Source organism: Myotis davidii, unplaced genomic scaffold (assembly GCF_000327345.1).
Source record: "Myotis davidii unplaced genomic scaffold, ASM32734v1 scaffold330, whole genome shotgun sequence".
NCBI lineage: Eukaryota > Metazoa > Chordata > Mammalia > Chiroptera > Vespertilionidae > Myotis > Myotis davidii.
Window position 1 is genome coordinate 6808513 of NW_006283770.1, and position 14926 is coordinate 6823438.

Here is a 14926-nt window from a genome sequence, read left to right on the forward strand (position 1 = left end):
CCCAACTGCCCCCCCCGTCAGCCTGCTCGCCCCCAATTGCCCCCCCTACTGGCCTGATCTCCCACAATTGTCTTCCCCTCCTGGCCTGATCTCCCCTATCCACCTTTGCCTCGGCCCTGCCACCATGGCTTTGTCCGGAAGGACGTCCGGAGATCTTCTGGAAGGGCTCCCATTCTAATTGACATATTAACATTTTATTAGTATAGATTAGTCTCTGTTGGGGTGGTATCGCCACCGAGAGGCTCACGTTGCCTTTATTCCATTTTAAGTTCAAAAACTGTAAAGGTGTCATTGAAAGACTCAGATATTAGAATACCAGCTCAATGCTTACGAATTCCATAAATGTGGACAAGTCACTTTAAACTACATGAATATGTTTCTTTGTCTGTAAGATGAAAATAAATCTAACTTCACAATGCTTTCTTGAGATGCTTCAAAAAGAAAATGCCTTTGAAAGAGTCTGTGATTATAACGTAAATATCAGCTAGAATTAATAACATTTCCCTCAAATACAAAAGTTGTAGATGACAGTCTGTATACTGTGTCTCTTTACAATCTACTAATTTATCATCACCTGCTATGTACTAATTGGACTTTCTCTAGTTCTTACAACAATGCTGAGAAGTAACTGCAGATTGAAAAGTTATATAACTTGGACAGTGCCACATGGTAAGTGGCTGACCCAGCTTGTGAGGTTATATTGTTCCCCACCATCCTGTGAGAATGCCCAATGGGTAAAAGGGTATTACAATGGCATCCTTCTGGCACTTTCAAAATTAAACCTCTATATTAATGACTTGGGGCCAAGAGAAATGACTACTCCTATAGGAGGGAGGTTGGGGGGTGGCATGACATAATAATGAAGAAAAAAAGTAAAGCATAAAATTTTAAACCACCAGAGAATAATTCAATTTCCAGCTGTCCCTCTTATCAGTGTTATAAATATGAACAGTTTCTTAAATCTCTTAGCCTCAGTTTCCTCATCTGTAAAACTGGGATGATGATAATATATCCCCTGTGGAATTGTTAAGAGATTCAAAGAGTGATGATATAGTGCTTGGAAAGAAGTGTTCAAAATTTGTACTACATGAAATATTACTGTTACACGGTCCCCTTCTACGAAAGGGTGTATTAACTAAAGTAAAACAAGGAAAGTTAGTCTCTCAGAACACGAGTGTGGTATAAATGAAATACAGAGGGATAATCGTGGCACACTCAGAATTTAGAGGTCAACTGAGAAAATAACATGCAAGAGATCAGCTCTGACAATTGTCAAAACCCTTTTAATCGTCTGGCCTTTTTGAGAAGGACAGCAAAGGACCGTGTTTTAAGCCTGAGCTTTGAGGTACAAAGAACTGTTCAAATCACAACTTTGGCACTTCTTAGGCCTGTGACCTTGGGCATATTACTGTGTGTCCTCATTCTCGATTTATCAATAAATGAGGAAAATCATTCAACCACTCAATAAGTACTTCTTGAGTGAAGACTAAGTTCTAGGCACTAGGCTGAGGGCTGGAGCTATAACAGCAAACATGCACAAAAACCTCAACCTTCGGGGAAGGGGGACAGTAAACTAGATAGAGGAGTAATATATTCAGTGTCTTAAAAGGCAATCAGTGCGATGAAAGAGAAAAAAGGCAGAGAATTGAGGTCTATCATTTGGGGCAAGATTTGGGGTTGCGATTTTAATAGAGCGGTAGGAAACGTCTCACTTCAAAGTGACGTTTGGGTGGAGCCCTAAAGGAAATAAAGAAATGAGTCATGAAGATATGGAGGAAGAAAATTCCATGAAGAGAACACCAGCTAAAAACGCCTTCAGTTACACTTAGATACATGAAAAAATGGCCAAATGGTGTGGTATAAAATTATATGATGAAATCAGACAAGTAATATGGGGTTGGAGGATGCTGATTGATCCCAGACTTCTGAGTTGAGAGGTTTAAATAATAAGGTCCAGCCTAAATTAAGGTCTAGCCTAAGCATTAAAATAAAAAAAAGGAGGGCGGGGGTAAGGGGAAGAGATCAACCGAAGGACTTGTATACATGTATATAAGCCAAACCAATGGACATGGACAACAGGGGGATGGGAGCATGAGTTTGTGTGTGGGGGGTGGGGGAGGGTGGGGGTTAATGGGGGGGATGAGGACACATTTGTAATACCTTAACTAATAATAATAAAAAAAATTGCTAGTAATTTAAACAGTTCCTTCATTATTCCTACTAAAATTTTCAGAGACTGGGGAAGTATTGATTCTGTAAGAGACACTGGTGAAAGTATGTAGGAAAAAAAATATAAGCATCTCCAAAATGCTAATGCATGAAGTCAATGGGCAAATGCACAGTGACTGTGGTATTTCCACATCTCTGGAGACCAAGCACCTGGAAAAAATAAAGCTTGCCATCATTTTAGTAAGAGACAGTGCCATAATAATTTGCTGACAGTAAATCAAAAGTGCTTACAATTGCATTTCACAGTTCAACATTTCCTAACAAGTGATCCGATAAAAAAGGGACTGCTTGGCAATTCAAAACCAGGGAAGAGCCATTTGGGGGCAGGCTTCTCAGTGTCAGGGATGGGCTATGACAGGCCAGGGCTTGTCTATGAGAGGAAGGGAAGAGTTGCTTATCCTCCTGAAATGACCCATCTAGTTAGTGCATATATCAAAGTTTCTTCACAGATGCTAAAGAATCTGACATTCAGAAACATGTTATGCAAATCTCATTTATATAAAAATGTCATTTATATAAATTATCATTAACACTTCGATGGGGGTCAACAGGACCAGCAAGAAGGAAAGAGATGGGCGAAAAATAGTTAGGACATATACCATTTTGGTTTGGAGATACTGTATGTTAATAACTGTTATATAAGTTAATATTTTGTATTTGGGGGAGAATAGAAATTAAACATATATGTTGGCTATGCTACAGGGATGGGTGGTAGGAAGGAAGGGGATAAAAACAGTGATGCAACAATTAAATGTGATACATTTTATGAAAGGGAACACCAGGTTCATATGACGGAACACAGGGGAGGGGACTTAACCTTATTAAGGAGCCTGAAAAATATTTCTGAAGAAAAGCTTAAGATCTATGTGAGAGAACAAAGGGAGATGGGGACTGGATATGGTGGTGAAAGGACAGATTTTGTCATCAACCGGAACGAGGAAGACTACAGGAGAAGTGGTTTGAGAGGGGGAAGGTCAGGAGCATTCTAGATTTATGGAGATCCTCAATGACCAATATTTTCTATTATTTTTGAATTAATGTTACATATTTGTAATCAATATATAAGTCTGTTATGAACATTACAAACAAAAGCTGAGAGACTGGAAAAATGAAGGTGGGTTTCAGTGAACAGAAGTACTTTAGAACAGGCTGGAATTTGAAATGTATGTGAAGGAAAAGGAGGAGATAAAGATGGAGAGGTAGGCAGAGACCCATCGAGGAGGTCTTTAATATCGCACCTTGAGATTTGGACTTTATCTTGTAAGCACCGAGGAAGTATGGAAAGGTTTTTCCTTAGCAAAATATTCTTTACTGAAATAATCTCCCAGAATTTCCCCTCAGACTCAATCTACTAAGCTAAAATTGCTGTCACCCATAGGTAACTTCAAGTTCTCTTTAAATTAGAGAATGCTTTAAAAAGCACATTAGCCCACCAAGCCAGAAGCTGCTTATGTTATCAACCACTGCAAAATGAATGCATAGATCTTGATGTTTGATTCATCATATTTTAGACCCACGTGAACATTTTCAGGCAACTATCTTTTCTAATCAGTGGATCCTATTAGGAGAGAATGATGCAAATCGGAAGATTTATATTCCTTCTCCTTCAGTCTACTGTCTTCAATTAGTCTTTTCCCACATGATTAACAGTGCAGTCCATATTCTTGGATACAAAGATTTCTTGGATAGCAGTTACTAGGGAAAGTTTTTAATTTCCAGGCTCTAATTATTCATATTTTTCACAGAAACATGGGTTTCCTTTCTGTTTAGCCATTGTGCTGCAAGTTACAGTGATGTCTGCATTCCCCAGGGTATAAAATTAAAAATGAGGGTATTAACCAAATCCTGACTTTCACAGTTCAACAGTAGGAGCTTGCCTGATGGGAAGGAAGAACTTCTCGTTATCTAAATATTTGGGAATTATTTTCTGCATTGCTAACTAGACAAGGTAATCCCTAATAGATTTCCTGTTTTCGACAGGGAAAGCCAATCTATTAAAAAATTGGCTTTCCTCACCTTGCTTTCTGGAAAGGCATGCTGACAAAGCTACTGGAAATACACATTTCTATACTATTCTTCTTAATGGCATTCTTCTGAATGGAATTTCTCTCCTCCATCCTCAATATGATATACTTACTAAAGCAGCATATTATTTGAGTCTCAATTTTACCAGCCAGTAAATTGAGGATTCCAAAATAGATATCATCTCTAGATACCTACTGTGTGCTACACACTCTACCAAGTAATTTAATTAGACTACATCATTCAATTTCCCAACAATATTATGATGTAGGTAATACTATTATCCATTTTTAGTGGCAAACTGAAGCTTAGAAACATTGCATATATCTCATTCAGTATCACAGATTCCAATAAACAGTGGAACTCCAACTCAAACTAAGCTAGTATGGCTTCAAAGATTGTGCTCTTAAACCCTATGTTTTTACACTCTCTTCCTGCCGTAGGCACAATAAAGATATTGAAAGGAAGATAAAAATAATGTCCATAATCAAGTAGAAAAGTATGGCTCATTACTCACAGGAGAGCATCATTTATTTGGCCTCCCCCATAATCTGTTAGGTTTAATTTGCCATGTACACAGGTAATGTGATCAAGAGGCAACTGGTATTGGAAGGTATATAAATTTGGATTCAGTCATACATGGGTTGGAATCACGTTTCCACTAGTGATTGGCTTACTAAACACTTACATAAGTCCTCATAAGTTTGATGGTTGCCAGATTAAAGGAGGTGGGTGGGGTAGCTAAAAATGGTGAAGGGATTACAAAGGACAAATTGCCAGTTATAAAAATAGCCACAGGGATATAAAGCACAGCATAGGGAGTTTGGTTAATAAGATTGTAATAGCTGTCTGGTGTCAGATGGGTACTAGACCATTAAGGTGATCACTTCATACATTACATAAAAATCGAATTACTGTGCATCTGAAACTAATATCTTGTATGTCAACTGTAATTGAAGCATTTAAAAAATTAATTAGAAAAAAAGGAACCGGGCTTTTAAATAGTTCCAAGTAGCTCTGAGAGTTAAGTGGCAACTCCATTTTGGAGCATGGGAAATTGTATTAGGTCTTTAGCTTGAAGGAGAAAGTTGAGTGGGTAGAACTGAGAAGAGGGTGGGGGTCCTGAACAAGGCCCTCTAGGTTACACAGCTGAATTCATTGCTGAGCTGCTCTAAAGATGAGATGTTCTTTGTGTTTGTGAGTGTGAGCTCCTCTCATGCTCCAGCACAATGCCTCTCCTCTTCCTTCTATATCCCTGCAAAGGGATGCCTATCCACTGAGCCAAACCATTTTCTGCCTATACTATTCTTCTTAATGGCATTCTTATGAATGGAATTTCTCTTCTCCATCCTCAATATGATATACTTACTAAAGCAGCATATTATTTGAGTCTCAAGTGGTTTGAGAGGGGGAAGGTTAGGAGCCGTGCAGGACATAGGCTCCTAACACAAATTCACATCCATATAACTTGGATAAAATTTTAAAAGAACATCTGTGTCCCTTCCTTTTTGGTGGCTTCAGCTGCATGAGCAACTCAGACCTCAAATCCTCATATTTCCCTTTTTAAATGATGCCACAAAAGCACTGCTTACCCTTTTCTGGGCATCTATCAGTTGCACAACAGCAACAACAGCGATGTTAATAATAGAAGCTGCCGTTTGCTTGTGCCAGACAACCAGAAAGATCCTGTTGAGAAAAGTTAAATAAATCTGCAGACTGCCAAAATGCTGAAGAGGCACATGGGTACCCATCCCCTTCCCAGATGCCTTCCCCACAGTGCGGTGATGGGTGTGAAGAAAGCAGAAGAATATTTTTCGTTAACAGAATGGAGCTATTATCTACCTTCTTAAAGGCTCTTATTTTTTTCCCCTGAAACAAGGATGAGCAGAGAAACTGCAAATAGATGCATGCCAGTAGACTTATCTGAAAATCAGGCAATATTTAAAAACTGGAAAAAGATAGAAGTATTTGTTTCTGACCATTCTTTGCACCTGATAGGTGAATATGCATAGGGCAAACTATTACCCTCTGTCTAGATATCTGCAAGTCCCTGAGGTACAGAAGAAAGAATAAAATAAATTAACTTGTAAAAAGTCATTTCCCTTTAAGAAAGGTTAAAAGATCCTCAGGAACTTTTTAAAAAACATATATATTTTATTGAATTTTACAGAAAGGAAGGAAGAGGGAGGAATCGAACCCGGGACCCCCCAGTCCGCAGACCGATGTTCCATCCACCGAGCCAAACCAATTAGGGCAATCCTCAGGAACTTTTAAAAAGAAAGTCCTTTTCATGACTTTTATGTCCTCATAATTTTAAGCTTTAAAAAGTATCACTTCTTATTACAAATCATTTATACTATATTTACTGTAGAATAAATAGAAAATTCAGGTAATCAAAATAGAAAAAATAACTACTGGAAGCCATATTGAGAATGCATAATGCTGTTAAACTTGTTGCTATTATTAATTTCCCAGAATATTCTTGGCCAGATATTTAATACACTTTACAAAGCCTTGGGGACTGTGAGAAGTTCAATGGTTATGTGCATTTATTAAATAATATATATATTCCAAAATGAACCCATTTTGGAAACCAATGGGGAGAAAGTCAAGGTCTGTTATTTTTATAATATCAGCATGTTTTTAAACTATTTTTTAATACAACACTATGGTCTAGCTTATAGCTTGACTAATTTTATCCAACTATCCAACTCTCACTCTCTGATTCACAAGGCACTGGTTATAGGTACCTGATGTCTATGCAATTGTATTTACACAATTTATATCTCATGTAATATACAAATAGGAAAATGCAGTAAAATTAGCTGTCTGATCTATACCACCACAAATAACCATCTTGATTTATATGCAGTTGAAACTACTAATAAACATGACTAATTGAGAAGTCTTATATTAAAGAAAGCAATTTACAGCAAAAAAATTATCATCTTACTACATACATTGAAAAAAATTATTCTAACAAAGTAATAATAAAGGATTTTCTTCTTCTTTCAGGAGAACACAAGGGTTAGAGTCACACTGTCCTTGGGTGAGGCTGAAACATCCATGTTTACTCCAACAACAAGAGGGTGAGGACATAGAACCGGCCCAGCTTCTATATCAATCTTGATTCATAAGAAAATGTTCCCCATACAGCATATATGGATATTAGCCAGTCCCTGGCTCTTGAATGGTTAAGAATTCTCTAAATATAGTAATAAGCACTTCTAAGAATGTTCAAGAGATGCTTTAAAAATACTTGTATGCCAAAAATGCTTATAATGTGCACGTTATCAAATACACTGAAATACATTTGCCTAATATATGTCTGTGTACACACACACTCATTTTAAAAATGTTTAAAATGCTACATCTAGACCCGGCATTGCCAAAAGGTAGATTCTGCCTCCCAGGAGACATTGGCAATGTCAGGAGACATTTTTGATCATCATGACTGGGGGTTGGAGTACTAATGTTATCTAGTGGGTAGAATCCATTGATGCTGCTAAGCATTCAGAAACCCCTAACTAGACACAGTCTAATACCTTACATTTAATTTTTACTTAATGTTGCTTGCAAATTTGCTTAATGCCAAGTAGAAAACAGTGTGATTCACATTTCAGAGGATGATGTTCTGCTGTTTTATGGCAGGTAACATACTTATGGATTTAGTGTAGCTACTTGATTTTACACTTGGAGAGTCTCTCGGAAGACTTTGTGTTGTTTCATTTTGTGTGATGGTTGGCTATGTATCTCAGTGTGACATGATATCCTTTCAGTTCTCTTAGGCTAAGAAGAGAGCTTTTGCCAGCAGCCCTTTTCTAAAGAGTAGCAAAACCATTTTTCTTATTGATTTCTCATTCATCTCTCTCATTATACATCTTGATATTAAATGTGAAATGAAATCAAATCTAAGGGAACAGAGACAGAACAAAGGGCAAAAAGACTCAACATAATATGTTATTCAGAAACATATGTTTGCTTATCTTGAATGGGATTATGAAAAGTTTAAGTTTACTAAAATCTCATCACCATAAAATAAATGGTGTTGTTCATCTTTGAGTTATATGGCAAACACAAGCGGGATTTTTAACCCCAGATAAACATTTTCTTTAACAAATGATTTCAATAATTTAACTAACGGTACTTGAATTCTGAAAGGCTAAATATCACAAGCAATAAATAAAACCAGTAACTAGGGGAACCAAGGGGAATATTTTTAAGATTAAATATAAGCAGATTCTGTATGGCTCAAAAGGGACCACTTAGTTAGTCTTGAAATTAAAACAAAGCAAATCAGAAATTTAGTGTGATCATGCCATAGACAGTTACAATGCACTTGCATTTTTCCTTTGTGCCCTAAGTCTCACAGCATCTAGAATGACTAGTCTATGGCAAATAGCATTACTTAATGCTCACTGCTAATGATCTACATGATAAAATAATTCAAACAAGATATGGAACACATTTTCAGTATTTGTCCTATAATTTTTCTAGATCCCTTGCACACAATGGACTGAAATATATGTACTTTATCCTCTCCACAAAAAATTTCATACAATTAGAATATTGGTGAAGATGACATACTGCCATTTATGAAAACATAGATGGACCTTGATAATATTATGCTAAGTGAAACAAGTCAGTCAGAAAAAGCCAATATTTCACTCATATGTCAGATATAAAACTGAAACTCATAGACACAGACAACAGTATGGTAGTTACCAAAGAGAAGAAGGTGGAGGTAGTAAAGGGTAAAGAGGGCCAAATATATGGTATGGAAGATGATGTGGCTTCAGGTGGGGGGAATACAATGCAATATACAGGTCATGTATCACAGAAATGTCTACTTGAAACATACATGATCCTATTAATGTCACCAAAATAAATTTAATTAAAAATAATATTGACCACTGTGGAGAACAGTATGGAGTTTCCTCAAAAAATTAAAAATGGAGCTCCCAATTGACCCAGTGATCCCACTTCTAAGAAACTAAAAACACCAATCAGAAGGGATATATGCACCCCTATAACCGTCAAACCTAAGAGGGAAAGTAGGGGAGGGTGGGAGTGAGGGGGAGAGACCAACCAAAGGACTTGTACGCATGCATATAAGCCTAACTAATGGACACAGACAACAGGGGGGTGAGGTCATGAGTGGGAGGAAATGGGACGATAAGGACACATATGTAATACCTTAATCAATAAAGAAAAAAAAATAATAGGATTGGCCAATATTAAATGGAATGGGTTTCATACTGATGGGAGATAATATCACATGGAAAGAGACCTTGTTATTTTATTTTAATTTTACCTTAAAACAACTTTGCAAGAATTCAAGAATATGCAATGCTCAATCTTAACTTTAACTTTTACATGCGAACTCATGTCCTGCCTATCTCTGTTTTACCTTTCCCTCTGACCTTGACTTTCTCCTTTATTTCTAATGTTTCTTGTTTCAGGTAATAAAACAGAATGTAAGCATTAATTCAACCAACCTCTTACTGAGCAGAGAAGAAGATATAGTCAAATCAACAAGTCATAAGAAATGATAATTAATTTTTCCTAGGCTTCCACCAATTCATCCCCAAGTCTAAAGTCAATGTTCTACCTCAATTCTTTATAATATAAAAAGAATAAGAACATTAGATCAGATTATCTGGTTAAATATCACACTAATGTATCAATAACTGATTTATGACAAGCAACCAGAGGTGCTTGACGAAAGTTTAGCTTCATGGACCCTCCCCGAGATATTCTGATTGATCAGGTCTAGGTTGGTGGCCCAGGAATCTGGGTTCTAACAGGAAGTCCATGTATTACTTTGAGAAACTCAGGCAAGGGTTTATAATGCAGGCTTTGTGAAATACAATTGGAATTTTATTCTCAGTTCTAATACTGACTGTAGCATTGCAAAAGTTACTTCGCTTGGCTAAGCTTTATTTTGCTATTTATAAAATAGGAGTAATAGTATTTATCTTTGTTGTTTATTCTTAATATATTAAAATATTCATTTAAAAGACCTGACACATAATTAATACATAATAAATGGTGTATCATTACTGGTAGTATCCATTATTATCAACACTATCATCATCGCCATTTCTGTCCCCGTTAATTCCTGTATACTCATTTTAGGGAAGCACAGCAGTGCTAGAGGACATAATGAGAAACCTTTACATGTATTTGTTTTTTCACTTTAGAAAACCTAATTAAAATCCAATGCACTGCAATGAGGGCATGTGTTCTAAGTTACCATTCAGTTTCTTTGCTTTTGGCAAGAATTCTCCAGCTCCATGTAGTAATTCTCATGCTGCTCAGAGGCAGTACTTGGCTCTTTTATGTGTCTTTTTAAAAAACAAACCAATTAATTTTTATTGCATAAATGAAATTTGCTTCATTGATAATAGCATAAAATATGGAAACAACAGTGCACATATTTTTTTGTTATCTTCCTTGTTGAATAATTTACATGTTACATTTTGAACTGTTTCTGAAAGGATTGGCTGCCTTATACAGGCAGTGCAAAGTAACACATAGAACAAGTTGGGGTAAAATAACTAGGATCATTTAAAAATGTATTATCTAATTTCAGAAATCTTTTCACATGAAGGAAAGGAAACCAGAGCTTTGCTTCAAAAGTTGGCATTTAAGCTATCCTTTCTCTCATTGAATAACAGACATACTGACTACACATCACATCTCCATATTTTTATGCTGTACTATAAGAAGTGTCAAGTGTGATATCTCATACTCAGGAAAAAACACAATGCAGTAATTTTAGGCCAATAAAACTTATGGGGAAATACATAGAAATATTCAATTTCGCATGACAAGCATTCTCACTTGCATTGATATATATGTATACAGTGGCACACTGGCATTGACTGTCAATTTAATTTGTACCCTGGTGGAAAGATGTCTCCAATTAACAAGACAGCTGATTTCACCAAATAGCATCAAGTGTAAACACTGCATTTATTGCAAATAGAAGGATGCTCATAATAGAATCTTACAAACACTAAACTGGCTTCTATTATCAGGACCAGGAATAATAATGCTCCTAATAAACCAGTATTAGAACCAAATCCCAAGCACACCAATAAACCTGCTGCCAGAGTTATTTAATGTGCTTTAATTCAAGGAGCATGTGGTTCTAATCTAGATTCTGTGGGCACAGCAGACTGTTAACGCCAATAGTCCTGTGTGATGCTACCCCGAATAGCTGATAATTGGGGCAGGTCAGTTCTTCAGGCTTTATCTCTCATTAGCACTAAAAAGGCACACTCCAAACTATGACAGAGAAAGACTCAATCTTGCTCTATTAGAAACATTGAAGGGACGACAAATGAAGCTCTATTTTCAGAGGGAGGAAGCCAATTATACAATCATCAAACGTATCCATTTCAGGGAGCTACATCCCCCAGCGAGTCATAGTGCATCAAGTCAACCCACAATACTATACTACTAGAAAAAGAGTTTCCCTTCTCTCTGAAACTCTTTCTCCCCACCCCACTCCCCCAAAAGGGCTAAGGTTACCTTTCTCACAGTGGCTTCCTGTGAATCCAGAAGGACAGACACATTTGTTAGGCGCCACGCATGTTCCACCATATCTGCAGCCCTCTTCGCAGAATGCTGTTGCAAGAGAATGAGGAATTTCTATTAGATAAAATGGGAATAAGAAAACTCATGGTAAATGGCATAAGCATTGAAATCATTCCTTCTTTGTTGCATAGGGAATACATAGCTGTGTTGACATATTTAAAAGTTTTGGCCATGAAAAGAAATAAATGTATTAATAATTACTTCACTGATTTACATAACGTCAGTTGTGATAATGGAGGTAAAGTGTTTAGCACTGGGCTGGAATGTGCTAAATGGTAACTAGTATGAGCAGCTATTACTGTTGCTATTGTGACTTATTATTGACATATTTGAGATCAATTAGGATAGACCTAGTAACTAGAAAGAATAGGATTGGGATAAAAGCAAAGCCAGGCATTTTAAATACTCATTTTTTAATGCCCCCTTTTTTTGTCTAAACATATTTATTACAATAAAAACATTTTTACATCAGCTTTAAAATAGGTGGACAGGTATAATTTTGATAACATAATAAATTCAACCACTTATTTTTTAAAAAATTTAAGATGTTTCCAATATTGCTGTACCAAAAGTGATGCCTTTCCAGTATAGCTAAAATGTTTAGTACACCCCAAATTATCCCTTTAGGGAAAAATGCTCAATGTGAAAATACAGTTTTAGAGAGTGTGGAGTTTGTTGACAAGCATTGCAAAGTTATGCAACTCCCTCCCAGTGCTACCCTGCTAGCCTTCCCACAATGGGTAAGTTCCCCTCATTACACACCCGAATAGCATAGCATAGCTCCATGCACAGCTCCATACACCTCTCCTTGGTAGTATTAAGTATTATTGTTTATTTATGTATGAATTCTTATCATTTCCTGTCTCACCCACTGGGATTGTACAGCCCATAAGGATAAGTCACATGCTTCTTTTTTTGCACCCCATTGTACATACAAAGCATTAGTAGCTGAGTGCATGGTAGATACTCAAAACATATTTGCCTAATGAATTAACTTATATTCTGCAGGTTGTTCTGACAGAAAAACTCTTCCTCCAACAACTCTGCAGCACTTCCATCCAGAACAACTTACTATGCAACCTTGCTGGATAACCGATAATTTAGTGTACTACCGCTGCAAAATGTCTCATTAAAGAAGACGATTGCAACTTGTTAACCCAGGGTTTCTTTTATTCACAGAAGAGCTAGGTGAGAAATTATTTTATTTTTAATTGCAGTTAGAAAATGTCATCCTGGAAAAATGTCATGATTAAATTTTGCCATCATCACATAAATAATATGGGTTTAACTTCAAAAAAGCCACTGAACATTTTTAGGTAGTTGAACGCTAGTTCAAAAACACAGAAATTCTCACAATATTGTCATTTTTCACATCATTTAATATCTACGATATGATTTAACATTTTGGAGCTTGGCAATTAATTGTGAGTTCCTTTGTTCCTGCCAACGAACAGATAATGGGTATCTTAGTATTCGAATACCATCTCCTCTTTCCAGCATTTAACTACCATGAGCCTATGTATACACACACACCACACACACACACACACACACACACTGTCTTGCCCCCAAAATTGCACTTTATGGGCTCTGGTGATGAACCTTTCAAAAGTGTAGCTCTATATCAAAGTTAATAAGAGAACAGTAAACAGTAAAGTGTTTTTGAAGCTAAAAGTGACAGAAAGCTATAAAGGAAAGTTTCAAGTGGCACCAAAAGAAGACAGAGGTTTGGAAGCAGGAAGTTCAGCATGGGTTTCTTCAGTAATGCAGTCAAAGCAGCACTTGATCTAGATTTGTGTGTGAGCATACATTCAAACATGCATACTCACACACGTGTGCACACATAGATTGTAGAACTTGTTAGGAGACTTGGTGTTGTTTCATGATACATGTGTGCTCTTGATTTACACAACCCTTAAACAGAAACGATAATAGGAGGTTTTTGAAGAAAGCATGAGATGCCTGTGATGTCCTATGAATGTAAAGATGTGACAATGTACACCCCTATGTGCACAGCAGCACAATTCATCATAGTTAAGATTTAGAAACAGCCTAAATGCCCATCAGCAGATGAGTGGATTAGAAAACTGTGGTACATCTACACCATGGAATACTACACTTTTGTAAAAAAGAAGGAATTCTTACTATTTTCAACAGCATGGATGGAACTAGAGAGCATTATGCTAAGTGAAATGAGCCAGTCGGAGAAAGATAACTATCACGGGAGGGGTTGGGCATGTGCCGGGGGTGGGGTTGGGGAGACCAGGAGAAGGTCAATGGGGAAAAAAAGGAGACATATGTCCTACTATTTGTAATACTTTAAACAATAAAATAAAAATTTAAAAAAAGAACATATCTAATAAATGGGGTGTTACGAGGATGAAATGAGTTAACATTTGCCAGTGACTTTAAATTGTGTTTGGTGCATAGTGTTATGTGCTTTTTGAAATAAAACTAATTATAATGATAGCAACGCTATTATGAGTGTGCATCATGGGCCCAGAATAAATTTTCCATCTAATACTCAGATAATTAAACCCAGCCTGAAGGTGTCCATTTTCACCAAGATAAGTTGCTATGACCTTGTGATTGATGCTTGCTTTAGTTTCTAATGAAGGCAGTTGTAGCCCTTGTCCTGGAACTATCAGAGAGCTGTTACTGTTTCCATTGTACACACCGTGAAGTAGGGGCTCAAAAATCAAGTCGCCTCTAAGGCTACACAGGTAGTACAATGCAGGTTTATCTGCAATCTAATATTCACATAGGCAGGCTTCTTCCTTTTTTGAATAGCTTCATAAGGGCTAAAGGAAGTGAATACAAGTTTAAAAAAAACAACAATGTGTCACCCTAGCCGGTTTGGCTCAGTTGGATAGACCATCAGCCTGTGGTCTGAAGGGTCCCAGATTTGATGCCGGTCAAGGGCACATGCTTTGGGTTGCAGGCTCTATCCCCAGTGTGGGACGTGCAGGAGGCAGCCAATCAATGATTCTCTCTCATCATTGATGTTTCTATCTCTCTCTGTCTCTCTTCTTCTCTGAATTCATATATATATACTAGAGGCCCGGTGCAC

The 14926-nt window shown here is 37.0% G+C and overlaps 1 protein-coding gene across 2 annotated transcripts in view; it reads right to left on the reverse strand.

Annotated features, from left to right (window-relative positions):
• NELL1 (neural EGFL like 1) overlaps positions 1–14926 on the reverse strand; it is a 687144-nt gene that overhangs the window by 156789 nt on the left and 515429 nt on the right. For both annotated transcript variants that reach the window (XM_006753968.2, XM_006753967.2), the window contains exon 14: positions 11791–11886. In XM_006753968.2, the coding sequence (XP_006754031.1) occupies positions 11791–11886 (96 nt within the window). The remainder of the gene's footprint in view (positions 1–11790; positions 11887–14926) is intronic.